General features: G+C 39.1%; 1 protein-coding gene across 1 annotated transcript in view; it reads left to right on the forward strand.

Annotated features, from left to right (window-relative positions):
* The window catches only part of LOC115044660 (carcinoembryonic antigen-related cell adhesion molecule 5-like), a 50,358-nt gene extending 26,534 nt beyond the window's left edge, over nt 1-23,824 (forward strand). Inside the window, exons 8-11 of the mRNA XM_029503807.1 lie at nt 7,518-7,796; nt 20,664-20,866; nt 21,574-21,823; nt 23,490-23,824. Coding sequence (XP_029359667.1) covers nt 7,518-7,796; nt 20,664-20,866; nt 21,574-21,823; nt 23,490-23,824 — 1,067 coding nt within the window. The remainder of the gene's footprint in view (nt 1-7,517; nt 7,797-20,663; nt 20,867-21,573; nt 21,824-23,489) is intronic.
* Nucleotides 23,825-24,612: the final 788 nt, after the last annotated feature.

A 24,612-nucleotide genomic window follows, 5' to 3' on the forward strand; every position in this document is an offset into this window, starting at 1 on the left:
CGTCCCCGAGGAGGACAAAGAAAGGCAGCCATGGAAGTACACACGTCTTTGCAGCAAACATTACAAAGGTAACGTTTGTTCACAGCTGCTAGCAAAGCGGAGAGTAAGACACCTACATGTGAACACACTTCCCCCAAACCTGCCATCCAGGAGCAGTGGCCTAAAGAACCAATCCCTCTTTCTCCACAGAAACCCAAACTGTCAGCTGTGAGCCATTTAAACTGTAGGAATGGTTGAGCTGACATTTGGGGATAGATTTATGTTTTAACAGACATTATCAACCAAAATATTCATGAACTGTCACCACTGCCCTAAATGCTGACTGAAGAAGTGAACTGACTCTAACGACCCATATCAACCTTAGCTAACGCTAGCACTCACCTTTGCTTTGACAATGAAGAATTTCTTGTCCTTCAGCTCCCAAACGGCAGCATCACTGACCCATCCAGATTAAAAATCCTTTCAGCTGTCCGTACTTTTGTCATCTCTCATCCTGTTGGCAGTGTGAGAGGAGGGACTGTCCACAAGATAAATGGAAACATCGCTGTTTTTAACGGCTGAAATATGGCGGCCGTTGCCCAAAACTTGCAGTTTAATCTTATATCGTGTGTTTTCTTCTTTAGACAGATCTAAATATTCGTGACTTGAAACCGTTTGTAAGTCAACAGGTTTGCGTTGTTGTTCTCCGGCGTTTCCAGCGTTAGCCGCCATCTTGGAGCCGGTCTTTTACCCGCCAGTGTCAGCGCGAGTCACGTGACTGAAAACTATGAAGACACAGCACTATTCAGCGACACCTCAGGCAGTTCCTGGTGTGACGTTACCATGGAGATTAACAACATGTCCGCCTTTAAAATGAGACATTCACTCTTCTTACTGTACACACTGACTTAAAGTAAATACAATCTATTCACAGCCACACAACTGATGAAAACAAACAACAACAACAAATCCATCTTCATCCGACAACAAAAAAGAAATAATACAAACCAGAATTAAAGGACCAATAAACCAGCTCTACAGTGAACAGTGGACTTCTTCACCTGTCAGAATCTGTACTTTCTTTGTGGTGACTCACTCCGGTCGTTGATATCCAGTGAAAACCAGTCAGCTGGGAGTCGCTATCATCACATTTTTATTATAAATCAGATGAATTAACAACCATGTTATCTTCATTTGTTATGACTTAATCAATTCAATGTAAACTGAAACATTTCAGCTATGAAATAAAAACACAAACCTAAACACAGTTCTTTCATGTTTCACTTTATTGATTTAATCACAGTGGCTGCAAGAAAAGTAGTTAATGCTGCTTATCAGCACACACATTATAATATAAAGTTTAAATAAAGTTCTGATAGTTATAAGTTCAAAAGAAAGTAAGTTCTGTTTTCCTCTTTGTGTTTCAGGCAGAAGAACCAACATCTACCAGCAGAACAAATGTCAGTTTAGCATCCAGAGAAAAAAGATCATCCTTAAGTTGTAAATTAGATCTTTAGAATGAAAAGAACTAATTTACTTTACTGATAATGATCTATATATGTAATCCATCTTTTATTTCATTTTAATTTTATTAAACTTTGCCCAATATATATTTATTGCTGTTTTGTATAAGATGTGTTTATATGTTTTTTGTTTTCTTGTTTCAAAATCAAACAGTGACTAGTACTAAGCTGAGGTTAGGTTTATTTAATTACTGGATGATTGTTGGTCTGTCAGGTCCATCAGAACAGATCAGGAAAAGGAGATAATTGAAATGAAAGTAATTACAATGACTCTAAAGAAACAAACAAAGCCTGTTTTTGTCATTAATAATTAAAAGCTAATATTTTGATGTATCTAGGTTAAAAAAAAATCTAATTAAAATCAATTACAATAGACTTGAATTCTACATTTAGCTGTTTCAAAGCTGAAATGATTGCTGACGGTGCAGAGAAACTCTCCAGTGTCTGTTCTGTTGACAGGGCTGATAGACAATACTCTGTTTCCATCATGAAAGCTGAATCTGTCTCCAGAAACCAGCGGTTGGCCGTCTTTCATCCACACTCTGGTGGATGTGGAGCTGTCATCGTCACAGGTTAATTTCACAGAGCTTTTATCTTCTATTAAATTCTCTGTGGGGCAGGATAAAGTGGGTCTCGATACCTTGGCTGAAATAAGAGAAAAGCATAATAATGATACCTTGTTCATGGATTGTGTTCATGCAGACAATAAAACACAATATGTACACTCCAGAAATAGGTGGAGTGCTTCAAATTTGATCAGTGAAATATTAAAAAGGGACTCTAACACTGACAGGGAGTCAGTGGAGGGAACCAAAGTCTGGACTTATATCATGATGTCTGTAAAAACCAGCAAGAAGCCCAGCTGCTGTGTTTTGAACTAGTTGGAGGCAGGACGGTTCAGCCATTGTGTGCAGCCGTCAGGTAGGCACCGTTGTTTTAGTTGGCTTGGTTAGGACTTTCTTACAAATTAGAAATACTGTTTAACATTCAGAAGACTTAAAAAAAGAAAAATATCAACCTTTTTCATCTTCAGGCGAGAGATGACAGAGTGGTTGATGATGCTGACACATCCACAGAACGCAGAATTAAAGTATTTTACTGACAATAATTGTGTTATTAAATGTCATGTCATCTTTTCACCTCAGTAAATGTTCAGTGATTCATTTATGCTTTTGTTAACAAGTAAAATATAATTTTAGTTCGATCAATGTCACATTTCCTTTCATCAAATTCTGTGCACAAGCTGATTTCCACCACAAGAGGGAAGCCTCCTGCAGATCCTGACCATGGACCTGAGTGGGTGTAGTCTCAGTGGGCTGTGACTGTTTGCACTGAGCTCAGTCTCAGTCAGATGGGGGAGTTTTTCTCACCTGCACGTCTCAGGAAGGTTGATCAATGGACATGTTTCTTTTATTTTACATTTTCTCTGCGGCTTTAACAGGTAGGAATTTCTCTGTGTTCATTTTCCCTTCTAGTAAAAATACTTATTGTGCTCTTTAAGAAAATTCACATTATCCAAGACGTTTATCTAATAGATTTTAAGACTGCCCAAACTAAATTCAAAAGACAGAGTTGCTCACATACTGTTTGCTGTACGTCTCACTGATTGAAATTAGAACCAATATAACAGCAACATGTCAGCTGTTCTGTAGTTATTCTGACAGCTACAGGTCAGCTTTACTCAGCAGGTTTGTTCCTGTTTCCAAAAAAACAAACGATCTGATAGAAGCAGCAAATGTAAATGTAAATATCAGATCTTCAGATCTATGAGAGTACATATTTCCACAGTTAATGTTTGTGATTCAAGTACTTTATACTCACACTTTGATACATAAACTCTAAACAACGATACATTAGTTGGTGGCTAATATGAAGAAGTTATCATTACCCTCTCTCCTTTGTCCCCTCTTTGAGTTCATAAATAAAGACACAGCAGACATTAATACTTCTCTTTTTTCTTCTTCTAGGAGTGAAAAGTCAAGAAGTAGAGGTGATACCAGAGAGATTTTCATATCCCAATCAGACGGTGAACCTAAGCTGTGTCCTCACTGATAGCACTGGGACTGATATCTTACAGGTCAAATACACACAGACATGAAATTTTTGTTGACTGTGACTGTTTTTAAATAAATCTTTCAATCTATCCATATTTAATAGAAACCACTAAAATACATTGTTTCAATAGTTGACAAATAGAAATTTAGAAATATAGCAAATTGGCTGTTTGCCCCCCCAAGCACCCTTATGAAGGTATCGAACTGGTTCAGAGCTCAGTGATCATATTGTTCCTCCTGAATATGAAACTCCTCCTCAGCACTCTGCCATCGACTTCCCCAGGAAGCCTCAGGAATGTGATCTCCCTTTAGATGGAACACAGCCCTGCTCCTTCATTCATTCATTCATCTTGAACCGCTTCATCTGTTTCCGGTTCGTGGGGTGATGGAGCCAATCCCAGCTCACACTGGGTGAGGGTGGGGTACACCCTGGACAGGTCACCAGCCCATCACAGACCCCCTGGTCCTCCTTGTTTAAAAGGGGAAGCAGCACCTCAGTCTGCCTCTCCAGAGGAACTGTCCACTATGTCCACACAATGTTGGAGAGGCGTGCCACCTAAGACAGCCCGACAACATCCAGAGCCTTGAGAAACTTGGAGCAGGTCTGATCCACCCTCAGGGTGCTGCAGCAGCCTCAGCCCCCCCCCCATGTTCTATAGGACACCTTATTCAGCTTGACAGCATCCCTCACCTCTGTTGTCCAGCAGCAGGTTCAGGGAATGGGACACAACCCTCTCATTTACCGGGTTAAACTCCAACATGTAGGCAGAGAGCTTGGGAACAAGCAGCAAGCCCACACCTGCCCTCCACCTCTCCTCCACATTCGGGCTTCACCCAGCTGGGCCCCATTGATGGCTCGGCCACCAGGCATACACCGTCAGGTCCCTCTCCCAGGCATGGCTCCAGGTTAACCCTCCAGGTGGGGGAATCTGGGTCCTGTTGTTTCCCACCAGCAGAAGTGTTCTTGAACTGCACTTTGTCCAACCCTGAGGAAAATACAGAAAAAAATTGTTTTCCTGTATAATATTTGTCAATTATACACCAACCTGTTTTTATATTAAATGAAGCCTAATGCTTTATTTCTCCTAATAAACTATACTCAACATTAGGGATGTCCAATATGAACTTTTTACCGATATCTGATTTTGTCCCCAAAACTATTTTTAGGTCACACCACATATATCCTGTTGTGGAATTAACATTACATACTTTTATTGTGATGATCCACAAGAGGCATTCCAAAAAAATCCACACCACAGACATTTTGTGTAGCAACAAGTGAGCAAGCTTGTTGGTCATGACGAGCCACAGTGTTGTTATTTTGCCTCCAGGTGCGGTTTGATGAGGACATCAATCGCACACTGGTAAACGTGTCGGGACCCCACAAACGATTCCAGCGTGATTGGCAAAACCCAAAACCCAGGAATTGTGTTATCAGGTTTTCATTATCGGAGGAAACACCGAGATCGAGTCTCCCTGATATTACATAATTATGCTCATATTATCAGACATCCCTACTCAGCACTCAGCAATGGGCACATTTCTTATACGTATCAATGACGCAATAAGTGTAAAGTTTTTAGTTTTCTTTCCAGTTACTGTGCATGTATATATATTTATCTATAACCTGTGTCTGCTCCATCACAGATCTCATGGCTCTATGTGCAGAAGGCTGGAACAGAAATAAACATTGCTGTATTTGTCCCTGGCCGTCTGCCCAGCTACCCTGACTCACCTTTGCAGGGCAGAGTCAGCTTCTTACCAAGCCCCCCAAACATCACCAGTCCTTCCATCCAGATTAGGGATCTTAGAATGACTGATGAGGGAAACTACATCTGCCAATTCAATACTTTCCCAGGTGGCACCAGGCAAAACACTACCTCTTTGTTCATCCTGGGTAAGTCACTTTCATAATCCACAAAGTGAGTTGATCCAATTTTTAAAGGTGACATGAACCATCAACATCAACATCTAACTGAGGAGCCCTGATAGTTCAATGAATGTCTCTGAGACAGTGTGGACACTTTAGGATGGACAGCATAAATCAGTTCCACTTCCATAAATCTCCAGTCATATGATTGTTGTGTGCAAGTGATAAAATAAAAGTATATTCTGTTCAGATTATTGTTATTCAAACAAAACTTTTCGAATGATGATGGTGAATAATTTAAATTTAATGTTGTTTTGTTGCTGCTTTAGAGGTCAAACAAACTTGAGACATTCAGGTTGAGGTGAAATTCATTCTTGTTCACTGTATGGATATTATTTTTAAATGTCTGCCTCTTAATTACATGAAGGCAACTTCAGTATAAAACCGTTGTGTTTTACAACCACAGAGAAAGTTGGCAGAGTAATACTAACTGCCAGCAGCAGAGACTTGGTGGAGTTCAGCTCAGTCCGTCTCCTCTGGATCCTCCCTCTTTCTTTTTGGCTGAAAGGCAGCTCTGAGGTTACAGCCAGAGACAGAGTTCAGATCTGTTACTGGCTGTATCTCACTATAGTCAGTGTGACCTGCTATGACCGGGGTCCATATGAGTGTGATGTGTTTAATGCCATCAGTCGTGACACCAGTGATCCATTGCTTCTCTCATTTAGGTGTCTGGCCTTGAATATTTTCAGTAATGGCACCAGTGATCAAATAAAACTCTCCATCAGCTGGAGTCACTAATCTACATGTCCTCACTCTTTATTCTGTATCCAACTTCAAAGCTAAACCTTTGATCTGAGGAGTTGATGGTTTAATGAGATTGCACAATGAGCTAACCTGAATAACCTTTAACTTTTTCTTGGTTCCTTTTTTGTAGCCGCACACTGTAGACACTAAACTGACCTCATCACCATCACAGAAATACTATTTGGTAGAGTCAGACACCAGTCTGCTATCAGCTGTCCAGTTTCAGTGGGTTTAGAAACCTGCTCTCTGATGAAGGACCAGAGTCAGAGTGGGAACTCCAGCTGTCAGGCCTTTAACAACAAATATATGATAAATCAAACACCCCCCAGTTGTCTCTTTTCTGGGTAATCTGGGTATTATAGTATTGATATGGACACATGTATGTCTATTTGTATATCACCTGTAAATAAATCATAGCAACAATTAAATAATATGCTTAATAAGGAAAATACTATAAATTGTCTACAATCGATATATCTGTATTAGCAGTAGATTATATAATTATTTGAATGTTGAAGAGCGTAGAACATACGATGAATCCACAGAGTTAATACCTTCACTGTGAACCTTTTCACCGTCTGTTGGCTCACATTATTTTTTCCAGACCAAAGTTTTATTGTTTTAATGCATCAATACTTGCAGATTTCAGGAGGCACTTTAGGTAATCTGGACTCTATATCAGCAGTTGGTGTCTTTTAACTGGCTGCAGATCAAATTAGAAGAATAAACGTTCCTCCGTTCTCTGGAATAAACATGGAACAGAACCACTATGACTGAAAACATACACACCTGATTTAGTTTTGATTGAAGGTACATTCAAAAGATGATCTGAGGGATTTAATTGGGTTGTAGCTATTAAGGAGGTCATAAAGGTGTTGAGGATCCATTTCATACAATGCTTTTTGAACTATTTGATTTCCATTCTCTGTTTAACTGGGAGCCAATGGAGATTTTTTTCAGTACTGGTGTGATGTGTCCAGTATAGCTGGGATATAGGTTGTTACCTGATATTTCATTACTCAGTCCACTGAATCTGTCAACATGACTAAACCTTTTTACATGATGACAGAAAAATAATTTAGACAGACCGGATTATCATTACTGTCACTTCATTTGGTTTTTACATGATGTGGATTATTGTTATGCTCTCTTCTGGCACAGATTAAAATTAGACCTCAGACATGACTGTTCGCTGTGGTTTGGTTTAGATGGTTTCATTCTTTGTCACTGTGGTGATATTTCATGAAGGCAACTTCAGTATAAAACCGTTGTGTTTTACAACCACAGAGCCAGTTGGCAGAGTAATACTAACTGCCAGCAGCAGAGACTTGGTGGAGTTCAGCTCAGTCCGTCTGTCCTGCTCCGTCTCCTCTGGATCCTCCGTCTCTTTCTTCTGGCTGAACGGCAGCTCGGAGGTTACAGCCAGTGACAGAGTTCAGCTCACTGATGGAAACGCCAATCTCACTATAGTCAATGTGACCCGCTATGACCGGGGTCCATATAAGTGTGATGCATTTAATGCCCTCAGTAATGGCAGCAGTGATCCGTTGCTTCTCTCCATCAGCTGTGAGTTACTGACCTGCATGCTCCATCTTTACTCTGACAACATCTGCATGTTATAGAGAAATATGTTTTCAACTTCATTCACAAAACCTCCATAAACAACGTAGTGTCAATTTAATTGTCTGCTTGATTTAGAAACTGCTGTTCTACTGCTTTGTACAGAGGTTTGACTTTGTGTGGTGACTAAATTTATAAAAATCTACTCAGACCTCACTATGAGTCTGGATGCATGCCATATTCCTTCTATTTCCATGCAACTAACAATACATCACAGTGAATCGTCTGTCATTTTGTTTCTTTGTTTTAACCAACTGTCAGTTGGCCCAGAAAATACCCTTTTAACAAAATCTCCATCACAAGAAAACTATTTGGAGGGGTCAAACATCAGACTTTCCTGCTCAGCTGTCTCCAACCCTGCTGCCCTGTTTTACTGGTTACTGAATGGATCCCTGCTGTCTGATACTGGACCAGAGTTCAGACTGATAAATGTTCAGATGAGTCAGAGTGGGAACTACAGTTGTCAGGCCTTTAACAACCAAACTATGATAATTCAAACATCTCAACCATCATTCATCTCTGTTCTAAGTAAGTTTGAGGAGAAAGATTCAGACGTGGAATGTGTTCGCTGGAGTTTAAAATACATCTGCCATCTCTGAATAAAATCAGAAATAAAATGTTTAGCTCAGACGGTCTATTTTGGGCAACGTCATTACTTTTTTGTTTAAAGTGTGCATTGGGGCTGTTTTTACAGTCGGCACTGTGTCCATTTGGCAGAAAATCTTCAAATTAGAAATCAGCTTATATTGACAAATGCTGCAACTCTGTGAGATTGTTATTGATTAGAAAACAACATTTTCTTCTGTCTTATTCAGCGGTCAATCTGAATGTTAACTTGCCTTTTATCCATCTGTGTTCACAAGCTGATGTTGAAGTCAGTCTGTGTTGTGTATTTCCTCTCATGTTAATCATATGGCTGGAGTTTATGTTGTTTAAACTATAAATGTTAGAATAGTGGCTGAGTACAGACAAATACCTTACACATTAGTTTGCAAAGAGGAACTGTTGTTATTTCTCTCAACTATAAATTTATTTCCTCGGTCCGTTTACAGAAAACCATCTTTGCACCGGTCTTTGTATTTCTCTGACAAAATCTTCGTGTTTTGTTCAACAGAAAATATAACAGATTACGCTGTCACATCTTCAACAAAGCAGCCAATTGAGGGAAACTCTGTCAACCTAACCTGTGATGCTGCTGGCTCCATCTTTATTAGAAAGTGGAAGAAGAACGGCGCAGATCTGGCCCTCACTGACAACATGAAGCTTCATGATGAAGGCAGAGTTCTGTGTTTTCAGCCTCTGAATAAAACAGACAATGGAACATATTCCTGTATGATCAGCAACCCACTGAGCAGTGTTGAAGCCGAATACATCATGATTGTTAACTGTAAGTAACATGATGCAGTCTGCATTTACTGTTGGGAGCACTAAATTAACCTAAAGTACTGAGTGCACTGGTTAAAATAACATTGTTTATGCCGCTGTGGCCCTCTGTCACTCTCTCACTTTCAGATGGACCAGAAAATGTTCAAATCACAGGTCCAAGTCAAATAACTTTGAATGAGACCTTAACATTAACCTGTTCTGCGGATTCCACACCATCTGCCACTTACATCTGGAAACTGAATGAGACAGAGACACTCAGCGTTTCTGCTGTGTTGAAGAAAAACATCACTGATTTTTCTGACAGTGGACGGTACATCTGTGAAGCAACGAACAACATAACCAGGAGAACAGTTACTGCAGCACATTATTTGACTGTCACACTGTCGTCACAAGGTACTTCAATGTTGATCGCAGATATTTCTGATATTTTTCCTTCAAAGCTCAGAGTAACTGGCTTCTTGAAGGGTTTTCAAGGTCTTTTCTTCCAACAACATAAGGCACTCTTAGTTAAACACCAGTAGGGTTTTTGATGAAGCAACATGTTGCATGCAAATTCCTCTAAACCGAAATATTCACCAGCCAAAGTAAATACTGAAGGTACTGATTTTGAATATGAAATCCCAAACGTTTATTTATTCATGTGTCATATATTTATTATTTTCACGTGTCTGTTTATACAATGTGTAATATGGTGTAAAACTCACATTGCATCCCCTGTTTTATTTAGACCTCGTCGGAGGATCACTTGTTTGTTCAAGTGGTTGCATCGCTGGATCAGTGATTGCCGGTTGTGTCGTGATCGCAGTTTTGGTTCTTCTGTTTGTTTTCTGTAAAAAAAAGTAAGTAAAAAAATTTATGTATGTTAAAAAGGGATTATTTGTATTCTTTAAACAGAACAGGTGAGGTTCTAGTTGGAAATGAACGGTATTATGGATGAATGAAAATAGTGTTTCCCTCAATTCTATTCATTTATTTTCAACATTTTTTATCAGGTATTAAAATGAGGTGGAAATATTTTTTCCCCAGCGTTTTTTTTACATTTATGATTAACATGATCAGCATGGCAGATTTAATCTCATGATAGACACCTGACAAAAACTTTGACAAAACTGTTGTTATTATTGTGTGACAGTGATGACCATTTACCTTTTTCAACAGAAAACAGCGGAAAAAATCTTCTAATGGAGACGACCAGCCCAGAACAGGTAAGTTTACAAAATTATTGGCACACATTGTAGATGATCGTTGTCTGTATGTGTGTATATTTATTGAGTATTATTTACTCATGAATGTCTTCAATACTATTTTTTCCTCACGTGTTGAAGCAGATGGAGGAATGAACAACGCAGCATTCTCAGGAAGTCAGGTAAAACTCATCAGTGGGTTTACATGCACTCTCTGAGTAACCTGGTTACTTAGGTTACACAGATAATCACAAAACATTTCCATGCCTTACTTTGTACCTCCATTATTCTCACTTATTGCTCCAACAAGCCTGTTCAGACAAACTGCATTACAGCTGTGATTACATACATGTCTGCATTTGAATATATGAGGATCGTATGTGGAGTAGAGGAATAAAGCAGTATACCATCAGTCTATATTAAAGATCCCAGGTTAGAATTACATCCTTTTTCTTTGTTGGGTGTTGGGAGCATAGAGTAAAAAAAAAAAAAACTAAACTCCTGCAGTTTGTCTCAATAAAAACAGGAGTAATGGTGGGCAAAGTGGTGCATTACATCCAATAATGATACTGTTGGATTGTGTGTGATCAGGTTTCTTTAGGTTGATTCAAAAGCTCCCGTCCTCCATCTGTGACACTCTATCTGATGTCACAGATGACAGAAACAGATTGTGTTTACCACTAACTTTCAACATCAGACTTTGAACCAGGAAGTAGGTTTTCAACTTGTGCAGTGGGGTGGAAATGTGTGAACCCTCCTGTTACGTTCAACTCTCAGGAACAGCAAAAATGTTGCGGGTCATGTTTAGCCATCCAGAAGTAGTTTTAAAAATGTTTTTTCTCCATAAACATTATCTTTAGCTCAATTAATATTAATTGAATCAATATTTAGTATAATAATTAATTTATTATAATTTATCATAATTCATTCTTTCCTTTTTTGGACAAAAACTAGACATTCAACACATTTGTTTCATTCATATTCTATTTCAACTTTTAACAATTAATTAACAATTTTTAATATTTATTTTTACATGTAACTCGAGTTTTACAAGTTACTCAACAAGCTCAAAGGATAGTAAAGCATACAAAACTGTACTCTCCCTCTCTCTGTGTGGCAGAATGCCACCACATGTTTTGTGCAAATACATTTTTTGCACCTGAAGCATGTGCTGCTAATCTTGCTGTCTTCTTTGGACAGCAGACTTGCAGGTCTGACACCTCTTCCTCTTTTTACTCCCAGCAGCAACCTAGGAAGATGAAGATAATGATTACTTTATTACTATTATTTATCAAAATGTTTTAGCTCTCATAGCCTTCATTCTCCCTGCCAGGTCAAATTGACCCAAACAGTATGTGTGTAATACAAACATGCAGGGGGGGTTGCAAACACATTAAAATAGTAATTTCCATTTACATGTTCATTACACTAATTAAACCCAGGAGAAAAGGTTTCATGCTCCAAAAATTGTTTGAAATATTTTTCCTGAATTTTCAAACTCTGAAACGGGTCAATTTGACCTGCAACATAACAGGAGGGTTAAAGTCACACACTTCACCACTCCAGATTTAGTGTTTCACATTTTATCCCTTGTGTTGTCACTCTTAAGAAAAGTTAGATTTTACCAATTTATTATTGCCTTTATTCCCTTTCTAGGATCGGGTCTATGAAAACCTCAGTTGTTACCAGAACAGCGGGACAGTCCAGGTGGATTTAGACGATTATTCTACAAATTACGCCGAGATCAATGAGAATAACAGGCCTCCTGCAGAATCTGCCCCTCCTACCTATGATGCACACATACAGAGGATGACATGAAGTGGTGCTCACTCAGGCTGATGATGATGGCACCGACATTAATGCTCAGGGCCCCGACAACTGATCACGTTGGCCAGGATGGACCAGCCAGTCGTGTTGGATGAGGCCAGAGACAGCTAATGTTTTCTGTCTAAACTTCCATCTCACTTCCTAATGGATGACGGATGTGGACTAGAGTTTAGCCAAGTCAAACCACTTCAGCTGTAGTTAATAATCAACCACCTTTGATAGATATCAACATGGCTAAGATCAGACAGAACAATGACACCCCATTGTTGGTACTCGCTTGCATTTCTAATTTCCTTTTTTCAGTATTGTATTGTTTTGTACAGTCAAAGCAAACATCAGTTCTGTTTGTGTGTTTGTGATTTTTTTTTTTTTCAGTTGATTCAGCTTTTACGTTGAGCAAAATGTCTTACACTGGTTTCAGAAGAATTGACTCCATATGTATACTGAATTGTTTTTGTTTTCTTATTTAATTCATGTGAAGTAACTTGAAGGAGAGTCCATGAAACTTAAGACCATGATATTCTCTTTTATATCTGCTCAAAGCAATAAAGAAGTTGTCTTAAAGTTTGTCAGGCAGGCTTGAGGAAACAATGTCATAATGCAGGACAAGTTTTCTATAAATATAAATGTATTAAGAAGAAAGATTCAGTTCAGAAAGTCCTCTACACTCAGCCAGACTCCACAATGACCTTATCAGATAAGTGCCTCATTGTTTTGACTAGTGATGCAGTAATCAAGCAGAGATAAATTCTATCCACAAAGATCATGGTTTATCTGGTGCTGTGCTGAATCAGGTTGCTCACAGTATTTCTGTATTCATACAGTTTGGACTGTCTGCCTCCACCGTCAGAAATGTACTGCAGAAATGGAAAGCTACAGGAAGAGTCCTTGTGAAGGAAAGATTTGGCAGGCCGAAAAAAAATAAAAAATAAAAAATAAAAAATACAGGAAAGGCCCAGGCGAAGGATGGTGAGAATGGTCACAGACAAGCCACAGACCACGTCCAGAGAACTACAAGAACATTTGGCTGCTGATGGTGTAGTTGTTCACTGCTCCACAATCCAGCGTACTTTGAACCAGGAAATGCTCATTGGAGGGGTGATGTGCAAAAAATCTTTCCTGACTATTCATCACAAGAAGAGTCGCATGAGGTCTGCAAAAGCACATCTGGACAAGCCAGAAGCATTTTTGGGGAAAAAAAAAAACTGTGGTCAGATGAGATAAGATAGTGTTATTTGGTCAGAACAAGAGGAGGTATGCACAGTGGAAAAAAAACACTGAATTCCATGAGAAGAACTTATTTCCTACTGTGAAATTTGGTGGAGGGTCCAGCATGTTTTGGGGCTGCGTGGAGAGCACAGGTACTTGGAACCTTGTTCAAGTTGAGCGCCACATGAATTCCTCTCAGTATCAGCAGATTCTTGACAAGAATGTTCAAGAATCGGTCACAAAGTTGAAGCTACGCCGGGGTTGGATTTTTCAGCAGGACAATGATCCTAAGCACAGTTCAAAATCCACAGAGGAATTTATGCAGAATTTATGCATTCTGGAAAGGCCATCCCAGTCCCCAGAACTCAGCATCATTGAAAATGTATGGATTTCTACGCACGGAAGCCAAGAAACCTGACTGACCTGGAGGTGTTTTGTATGGAGAAATACCACCTGCCAGACTTCAAAAGCTCAGCAAGTGACAAACTGATGCAGTGATTTTCCTTAGGGGTGCCCAAACTTTTGCATGCATATATGGTATTTTCCAGACAATAAGTCACTCCGGAGTATAAGTCGCACTCGCCAAAAAATGCATAATGAAGAAGAAAAAAACATGTAAGTCATACCGGACTATAAGTCGCTTTTTAGGGGGAAATTTATTTTATAAAATCAGGGACCAAGAACAGACATTTCATCTTGAAAGGCAAGTTATAGTAATAACAATAAAATAGAGAACAGGCTGAATAGGTGTCTGATATGTTAACATAACAAAGTAACAGTTATTCAGCTAATTATAGCATAAACAACATAAAATAACAAGTTGACCAAACTCACTCCAAATCACTAAATCCATTGAATTCTTCATCCTCTGTCATGACTGAGCCAACTCTGGAAGTAGACGGCGCATCACTTCCTCTTCTGTGTGGCTGTCGTCAGACTCAGCATCAGTTCCAGTTAGAATTATTCCGGCCTTTATGAATCCCAACAGGATGGTTTCGGTTGTCTATGCTTTGTCGATCCATCCAATGACTTCCAGGAAAGTTGCATGGCGTATCCTCCTGGTTGTCGTGAAGCTGTGTTCTCCATCCACTGCTCCCACAGGTGACGCAAGACTGCCTTCAAGCTCCAGTTCACCGAGATGTCAAGTGGCTGGAGTTTTAATATATAAGTCACAGGACCACTCAAACCATGGAAAAGAGTGAACTTATAGTCCGAAAAATACGTCTATATGTCTATATATATATATATATATATATATATATATATATATATATATATATTAGAATAGTATGTGTATGTTTGTTATTTAGCAAAAATGTTTTGAAGCAATCTTCTGGTGTATTTAATGTTGCACAACAATGTAATCAGGGATCCACAGTAATGGTATCACGTGAGACTGAACTGGTGATTTGACTAGTTTACCTTTTGAGGGTTGATATTAATTAAAGTGCAATAAAGCAGAACTACATTGTGAGACATGTCTGTCTCTAAAATACTTTAAAGCATTAACAGAGAAAAAGATGTGAGAAAATACATGTTTTAATTTCAGATTGAAATCTTTTTTTACTTGGCCAAGTCAAACAAGTTGCTTTCACTGTTGAGTATGTGACAATGAAATACAGAGGAAGCTTTACATTATGCAAAGTAACATCCGTTTCCAGTAATGGCACACTTTCTGAGCCACAGCAATAAATCCAAAGGTCATTGTGAGTAAATAAGTCCATATTGTAATAAAATGCAATATAAGTACTGTACTAAAAGTACAGATGTAATTAATAAATGCCACATATTATTGACAATGCTACTCCAACTTTCAATGTGTTATTCAGAGTAAGTGATTACTGTGTTCAACGTTTTCTCCCAAGAAGCATATTAGAGGTTTCAGCCCATCAACTTTTACTCCTTGTCCCATAAAGTCTTTCAGTGAGGAAGCTGCACCTTGTTGAACACAGTCACTATTTACTGACTTGTCATTGAGTACAACGGTCAGAAAATAAATGATTCATCTATCACAAATAAAAATAAACCTTCAGCGCCATAAAAGCTCATCATTACTGAGAGAAATGTTGTTACAGTAGGAAAGTTAACTATGCATACAAACATCAGCCCTGACAGCAGATAATATCAGCTGAGATCAGACTACAGAACAAGAAGCAGAAAGGAGGCACCATAATGGTTGGATAAGATTCAAGAAAGAGCCAGTTTGCTTTATTGAAAATAAATTTGAATAAATTCTCCTAAAGAGTTGTTTCATTTCAGCAGTTGTCGCTACTTGTCTTGTTGCTTCTTTTCATGATTTGAAACATTAAAACTAATAACTTAATCTTTCTACTACAATTTCATATTTCCTGTCATTCTTAAGGGAAATTAAATTTCATGCATTGAAGATTACACCTGTTTTGCAATTCAAAACTGCTGTGTCAAAACAAGATTATGTTGTGAAATTTGATTGTGACAGAATAACATCCTGCTGGTCAGAGGAATTCGGTAGTGTGAGTGTCTGGCAGAAGTACCAGAATAACATAAACAAACATTAAATATGGCAGGCTGAACTCATGACAACATAGTTATCACGTGACGTCACATCATTGTGGGAACGCCCCCTGGAGGGCAAAATATTCTATTTATTACTTTTTTTTTTACTCTAGTTTTGGTTTAACTTTTACCAAAATGTCAGGTAGTTGCTGCACAAATGGACGAGGAGTCAAGCCTGGGCTGCACTTTTACAGATTCCCATCTGAAAACGAAAACCCAGAAAGGAGGACATTGTGCCTTAAGATGTGCCTCCGTCCCCGAGGAGGACAAAGAAAGGCAGCCATGGAAGTACACACGTCTTTGCAGCGAACATTACAAAGGTAACGTTTGTTCACAGCTGCTAGCAAAGCGGAGAGTAAGACACCTACATGTGAACACACTTCCCCCAAACCTGCCATCCAGGAGCAGTGGCCTAAAGAACCAATCCCTCTTTCTCCACAGAAACCCAAACTGTCAGCTGTGAGCCATTTAAACTGTAGGAATGGTTGAGCTGACATTTGGGGATAGATTTATGTTTTAACAGACATTATCAACCAAAATATTCATGAACTGTCACTACTGCCCTAAATGCTGACTGAAGAAGTGAACTGACTCTAACGACCCATATCAACCTTAGCTAACGCTAGCACTCACCTTTGCTTTGACAATGAAGAATTTCTTGTCCTTCAGCTCCCAAACGGCAGCATCACTGACCCATCCAGATTAAAAATCCTTTCAGCTGTCCGTACTTTTGTCATCTCTCATCCTGTTGGCAGTGTGAGAGGAGGGAATGTCCACAAGATAAATGGAAACATCGCTGTTTTTAACGGCTGAAATATGGCGGCCGTTGCCCAAAACTTGCAGTTTAATCTTATATCGTGTGTTTTCTTTTTTAGAGAGATGATCTAAATATTCGTGAATTGAAACCGTTTGTAAGTCAACAGGTTTGTGTTGTTGTTCTCCGGCGTTTCCAGCGTTAGCCGCCATCTTGGAGCCGGTTTTTTACCCGCCAGTGTCGGCGCGAGTCACGTGACTGAAAACTATGACGACACAGCACTATTCAGCGACACCTCAGGCAGTTCCTGGTGTGACGTTACCATGGAGATTAAAGACATGTCCGCCTTTAAAATGAGACATTCACTCTTCTTACTGTACACACTGACTTAAAGTAAATATCATCTATTCACAGCCACACAACTGATGAAAACAAACAACAACAACAAATCCATCTTCATCCGACAACAAAAAATAAATAATACAAACCAGAATTAAAGGACCAATAAACCAGCTCTACAGTGAACAGTGGACTTCTTCACCTGTCAGAATCTGTACTTTCTTTGTGGTGACTCACTCCGGTCGTTGATATCCAGTGAAAACCAGTCAGCTGGGAGTCGCTATCATCACATTTTTATTATAAATCAGATGAATTCACAACCATGTTATCTTCATTTGTGATGACTCAATCAATTCAATGTAAACTGAAACATTTCAGCTATGAAATAAAAACACAAACCTAAACACAGTTCTGTCATGTTTCACTTTATTGATTTAATCACAGTGGCTGGAAGAAAAGTAGTTAATGCTGCTTATCAGCACACACATTATAATATAAAGTTTAAATAAAGTTCTGATAGTTATAAGTTCAAAAGAAAGTAAGTTCTGTTTTCCTCTTTGTGTTTCAGGCAGAAGAACCAACATCTACCAGCAGAACAAATGTCAGTTTAGCATCAAGAGAAAAAAAATCATCCTTAAGTTGTAAATTAGATCTTTAGAATGAAAAGAACTAATTTACTTTACTGATAATGATCTATATATGTAATCCATCTTTTATTTCATTTTAATTTTATTAAACTTTGCCCAATATATATTTATTGCTGTTTTGCATAAGATGTGTTCATATGTTTTTTGTTTTCTTGTTTCAAAATCAAACAGTGACTAATACTAAGCTTAGGTTAGGTTTATTTAATTACTGGATGATTGTTGGTCTGTCAGGTCCATCAGAACAGATCAGGAAAAAGGAGATAATTGAAATGAAAGTAATTACAATGACTCTAAAGAAACAAAGCCTGTTATTGTCATTAATAATTAAAAGCTAATATTTTGATGTATCTAGGTAAAAAAAACAAACAAAAAAAACATTTTAGTAAAATCAAAATCACTTACAATAGACTTGAATTCTACATTTAGCAGTTTCAAAGTTGAAATGATTGCTGACGTTGCAGAGAAACTCTCCAGTGTCTGTTCTGTTGACAGGGCTGATAGACAATACTCTGTTTCCATCATGAAAGCTGAATCTGTCTCCAGAAACCAGCGGTTGGCCGTCTTTCATCCACACTCTGGTGGATGTGGAGCTGTCATCGTCACAGGTTAATTTCACAGAGCTTTTATCTTCTATTGAATTCTCTGTGTGGCAGGATAAAGTGGATCTCGATACCTTGGCTGAAATAAGAGAAAAGCATAATAATGATACTTTGCTCATGGATTGTGCTCATGCAGACAATAAAACACAATATGTACAATACGTATATTTTTGAAATTCTCACTCCAGAAATAGGTGGAGTGCTTCAAAGGTGATCAGTAAAATCCTAAAAAGGAACCCTAACACTAACAGGGAGTCAGTGGAGGGAACCAAAGTCTGGACTTATATCATGATGTCTGTAAAAACCAGCAAGAAGCCCAGCTGCTGTGTTTTGAACTAGTTGGAGGCAGGACGGTTCAGCCATTGTGTGCAGCCGTCAGGTAGGCACCGTTGTTTTAGTTGGCTTGGTTAGGACTTTCTTACAAATTAGAAATACTGTTTAACATTCAGAAGACTTAAAAAAAGAAAAATATCAACCTTTTTCATCTTCAGGCGAGAGATGACAGAGTGGTTGATGATGCTGACACATCCACAGAACGCAGAATTAAAGTATTTTACTGACAATAATTGTGTTATTAAATGTCATGTCATCTTTTCACCTCAGTAAATGTTCAGTGATTCATTTATGCTTTTGTTAACAAGTAAAATATAATTTTAGTTCGATCAATGTCACATTTCCTTTCATCAAATTCTGTGCACAAGCTGATTTCCACCACAAGAGGGAAGCCTCCTGCAGATCCTGACCATGGACCTGAGTGGGTGTAGTCTCAGTGGGCTGTGACTGTTTGCACTGAGCTCAGTCTCAGTCAGATGGGGGAGTTTTTCTCACCTGCACGTCTCAGGAAGGTTGATCAATGGACATGTTTCTTTTATTTTACATTTTCTCTGCGGCTTTAACAGGTAGGAATTTCTCTTTTAAGTTTTTCACTGTGTTCATTTTCCCTTCTAGTCAAAATACTTAGTGTTCTTTAATAAAATTCAAGACGTTTATCTAATAGATTTTAAGACTGCCAAACTAAATTCAAAAGACAGAGTTGCTCACATACTGTTTGCTGTACATCTCACCAATTGAAATTAGAACCAATATAACAGCAACATGTCAGTTGTTCTGTAGTTATTCTGACAGCTACAGCTCAGCTTTACTCAGCAGGTTTGTTCCTGTTTCCAAAAAAACAAACGATCTGATAGAAGCAGCAAATGTAAATGTAAATATCAGATCTTCAGATCTATGAGAGTACATATTTCCACAGTTAATGTTTGTGATTCAAGTACTTTATACTCACACGTTGATACATAAACTCTGAACAATGATACATTAGTTGGTGGCTAATATGAAGAAGTTATCATTACCCTCTCTCCATTGGCCCCTCTTTGAGTTCATAAATAAAGACACAGCAGACATTAATACTTCTCTTTTTTCTTCTTCTAGGAGTGAAAGGTCAAGAAGTAGAGGTGACACCAGAGATATTTTCATATCCCAATCAGACGGTGAACCTAAGCTGTACCTTAACTGATAGCACTGGGACTGATGTCTTACAGGTCAAATACACACGGACATGACATTTTTGTTGACTGTGACTGTTTTTAAATAAATCTTTCAACTTATCCATATTTAATAAAACCACTAAAATACATTGTTTCAATAGTTGACAAATAGAAATGTAGATATAATATAGCAAATTGGCTGTTGCAGTTTAACAGTTTTTGATTTATTGGAAAAATGCGAAATACGAACCAGAGTTTGAATCCAAGAGTACAGAGACTCCACCACGTACTCCCATAGCACCTCCCACCGGATACTTAGAGGGACGCCATCTTCAGCCTTCACCAGATATACAAAGAACAAGTAGACTGCTTGGGGAACCCCGCCCCCCCCCCAGCACCCTATCGAACTGGTTCAGAGCTCAGTGATCATATTGTTCCTCCTGAATATGAAACTCCTCCTCAGCACTCTGCCATCGACTTCCCCAGGAAGCCTCAGGAATGTGATCTCCCTATAGATGGAACACAGCCCTGCTCCTTCATTCATTCATTCATCTTGAACCGCTTCATCTGTTTCCGGGTCGTGGGGTGATGGAGCCAATCCCAGCTCACACTGGGTGAGGGTGGGGTACACCCTGGACAGGTCACCAGCCCATCACAGACCCCCTGGTCCTCCTTGTTTAAAAGGGGAAGCAGCACCTCAGTCTGCCTCTCCAGAGGAACTGTCCACTATGTCCCCACAATGTTGGAGAGGCGTGCCACCTAAGACAGCCCAACAACATCCACCCTCAGGGTGCTGCAGCAGCCTCAGCCCCCCCCATGTTCTATAGGACACCTTATTCGGCTTGACAGCATCCCTCACCTCTGTTGTCCAGCAGCAGATTCAGGGAATGGGACACAACCCTCTCATTTACCGGGTTAAACTCCAACATGCTGGCAGAGAGCTGGGGAACAAGCAGCAAGCCCACACCTGCCCTCCACCTCTCCTCCACATTCGGGCTTCACCCAGCTGGGCCCCATTGATGGCTCGGCATGGCTCCAGGTTAACCCTCCAGGTGGGGGAATCTGGGTCCTGTTGTTTCCCACCAGCAGAAGTGTTCTTGAACTGCACTTTGTCCAACCCTGAGGAAAATACAGAAAATCAAAATGTTCCTGTATAATATTTGTCAATTATACACCAACCTGTTTTTATATTAAATGAAGCCTAATGCATTATTTCTCCTAATAAACTATACTCAACATTAGGGATGTCCAATATGAACTTTTTACCGATATCCGATTTTACACTAGATATCTCCTGTCGTGGAATTAACATTACATACTTTTATTGTGATGACCAACAAGAGGGATTCCAAAAAAATCCACACCACAGACATTTTGTGTAGCAACAAGTGAGCAAGCTTGTTAGTCATGACAAGCCACACAGTGTTGTTATTTAGCCTCCAGGTGCGGTTTGATGAGGTCATCAATCGCACACTAGTAAACGTGTTGGGACCCCACAAACGATTCCAGCGTGATTGGCAAAACCCAAAATCCAGGAATTGTGTTATCAGGTTTTCATTATCGGAGGAAACACCGAGAACGATTCTCCCCGATATTACATAATTATGCTAATATTATCAGACATCCCTACTCAGCACTCAGCAATCGGCAAATTTCTTATTTGTATCAATGACGCAATAAGTGTAAAGTTTTTAGTTTTCTTTTCAGTTACTGTGTATGTATATATATTTATCTATAACCTGTGTCTGCTCCATCACAGATCGCATGGCTCTATGTGCAGAAGGCTGGAACAGAAATAAACATTGCTATATTTGCCCCTGGCCGTCCGCCCAGCTACCCTGACTCACCTTTGCAGGGCAGAGTCAGCTTCTTACCAAGTCCCCCAAACATCACCAGTCCTTCCATCCAGATTAGGGATCTTAGAATGACTGATGAGGGAAACTACATCTGCCGATGCTCTATTTTCCCAGAAGGCAGCAGGCAAAACACCACCTCTTTGTTCATCCTGGGTAAGTCACTTTCATAATCCACATAGTGAGTTGATCCAATTTTTAAAGGTGACATGAACCATCAACATCAACATCTAACTGAGGAGCCCTGATAGTTCAATTAATGTCTCTGAGACAGTGTGGACACTTTAGGATGGACAGCATAAATCAGTTCCACTTCCATAAATCTCCAGTCATATGATTGTTGTGTGCAAGTGATAAAATAAAAGTATATTCTGTTCAGATTATTGTTATTCAAACAAAACTTTTCAAGTGATGATGGTGAAATAATATAAATATAATGCTGTTTTGTTCCTGCTTTAGGGGTCAAACAAACTTGAGACATTCAGGTTGAGGTGAAATTCATTCTTGGTCACTGTATGGATGTTATTTTTAAATGTCTTAATTACATGAAGGCAACTACAGTATAAAACCATTGTGTTTTACAACCACAGAGAAAGTTGGCAGAGTAATACTAACTGCCAGCAGCAGAGACTTGGTGGAGTTCAGCTCAGTCCGTCTCCTCTGGATCCTCCCTCTTTCTTTTTGGCTGAAAGGCAGCTCTGAGGTTACAGCCAGAGACAGATGTGATGTGTTTAATGCCATCAGTCGTGGCACCAGTGATCCATTGCTTCTCTCATTTAGGTGTCTGGCCTTGAATATTTTCAATCATGGCACCAGTGATCAAATAAAACTCTCCATCAGCTGGAGTCACTAATCTACATGTCCTCACTCTTCTGTATTAAAAAAATTGATGGTTTAATGAGATTGCACAATGAGCTAACCTGAATAACCTTTAACTTTTTTTTGGTTCCTTTTTTGTAGCCGCACACTGTAGACACTAAACTGACCTCATCACCATACAATCGATATATCTGTATTAGCAGTAGATTATATAATTATTTGAATGTTGAAGAGCGTAGAACAAACGATGAATCCACAGAGTTAATACCTTTCACTGTGAACCTTTTCAGCGTCTGTTGGCTCACATTATTTTTTCCAGATCAAAGTTTTATTGTTTTACTGCATCAATACTTGCAGATTTCAGGAGGCACTTTAGTTAATCTGGACTCTATATCAGCAGTTGGTGTCTTTTAACTGGCTGCAGATTCAAATTAGAAGAATAAACGTTCCTCCGTTCTCTGGAATAAACATGGAACAGAACCACTATGACTGAAAACATACACACCTGATTTAGTTTTGATTGCAGGTACATTCAAAAGATGATCTGAGGGATTTAATTGGGTTGTAGCTATTAAGGAGGTCATAAAGGTGTTGAGGATCCATTTCATACAACGCTTTTTAAACTATTTGATTTACATTCTCTGTTTAACTGGGAGCCAATGGAGATTTCTTTCAGTACTGGTGTGATGTGTCCAGTATAGCTGGGATATAGGTTGTTACCTGATATTTCATTACTCAGTCCACTGAATCTGTCAACATGACTAAACCTTTTTACATGATGACAGAAAAATAATTTAGACAGACCGGATTATCATTACTGTCACTTCATTTGGTTTTTACATGATGTGGATTATTGCTGTGCTCTCTTCTGGCACAGATTAAAATTAGACCTCAGACATGACTGTTCACTGTGGTTTGGTTTAGATGGTTTCATTCTTTGTCACTGTGGTGATATTTCATGATGCCAACTTCAGTATAAAACTGTTGTGATTTATAACCACAGAGCCAGTTGGCAGAGTAATACTAACTGCCAGCAGCAGAGACTTGGTGGAGTTCAGCTCAGTCCGTCTGTCCTGCTCCGTCTCCTCTGGATCCTCTGTCTCTTTCCTCTGGCTGAACAGCAGCTCGGAGGTTACAGCCAGTGACAGAGTTCAGCTCACTGATGGAAACGCCAATCTCACTATAGTCAGTGTGACCCGCTATGACCGGGGTCCATATAAGTGTGATGCGTTTAATGCCCTCAGTCATGGCAGCAGTGATCCGTTGCTTCTCTCCATCAGCTGTGAGTTACTGACCTGCATGCTCCATCTTTACTCTGACAACATCTGCATGTTATAGAGAAATATGTTTTCAACTTCATTCACAAAACCTCCATAAACAACGTAGTGCCAATTTAATTGTCTGTTTGATTTAGAAACTGCTGTTCTACTGCTTTGTACAGAGGTTTGACTTTGTGTGGTGACTAAATTTATAAAAATCTAATCAAAGACCTCACTATGAGTCTGGATGCATGCCATATTCCTTCTATTTCCATGCAACTAACAATACATCACAGTGAATCTTCTGTCATTTTGTTTCTTTGTTTTAACCAACTGTCAGTTGGCCCAGAAAATACCCTTTTAGCAAAATCTCCATCACAAGAAAACTATTTGGAGGGGTCAAACATCAGACTTTCCTGCTCAGCTGTCTCCAACCCTGCTGCCCTGTTTTACTGGTTACTGAATGGATCCCTGCTGTCTGATACTGGACCAGAGTTCAGACTGATAAATGTTCAGATGAGTCAGAGTGGGAACTACAGTTGTCAGGCCTTTAACAACCAAACTATGATAATTCAAACATCTCAACCATCATTCATCTCTGTTCTAAGTAAGTTTGAGTAGAAAGATTCAGACGTGGAATGTGTTCGCTTGTGTTTAAAATACATCTGCCATCTCTGAATAAAATCAGTAATAAAATGTTTAGCTCAGACGGTCTATTTTGGGCAACGTCATAACTTTTTTGTTTAAAGTGTGTATTGGGACTGTTTTTACAGTCGGCACTGTGTCCATTTGGCAGAAAGTCTTCAAATTAGAAATCAGCTTATATTGACAAATGCTGCAACTCTGTGAGATTGTTATTGATTCGAA

The sequence above is a fragment of the Echeneis naucrates genome, chromosome 6 (genome assembly GCF_900963305.1).
Source record: "Echeneis naucrates chromosome 6, fEcheNa1.1, whole genome shotgun sequence".
Taxonomy (NCBI): Eukaryota; Metazoa; Chordata; class Actinopteri; order Carangiformes; family Echeneidae; genus Echeneis; species Echeneis naucrates.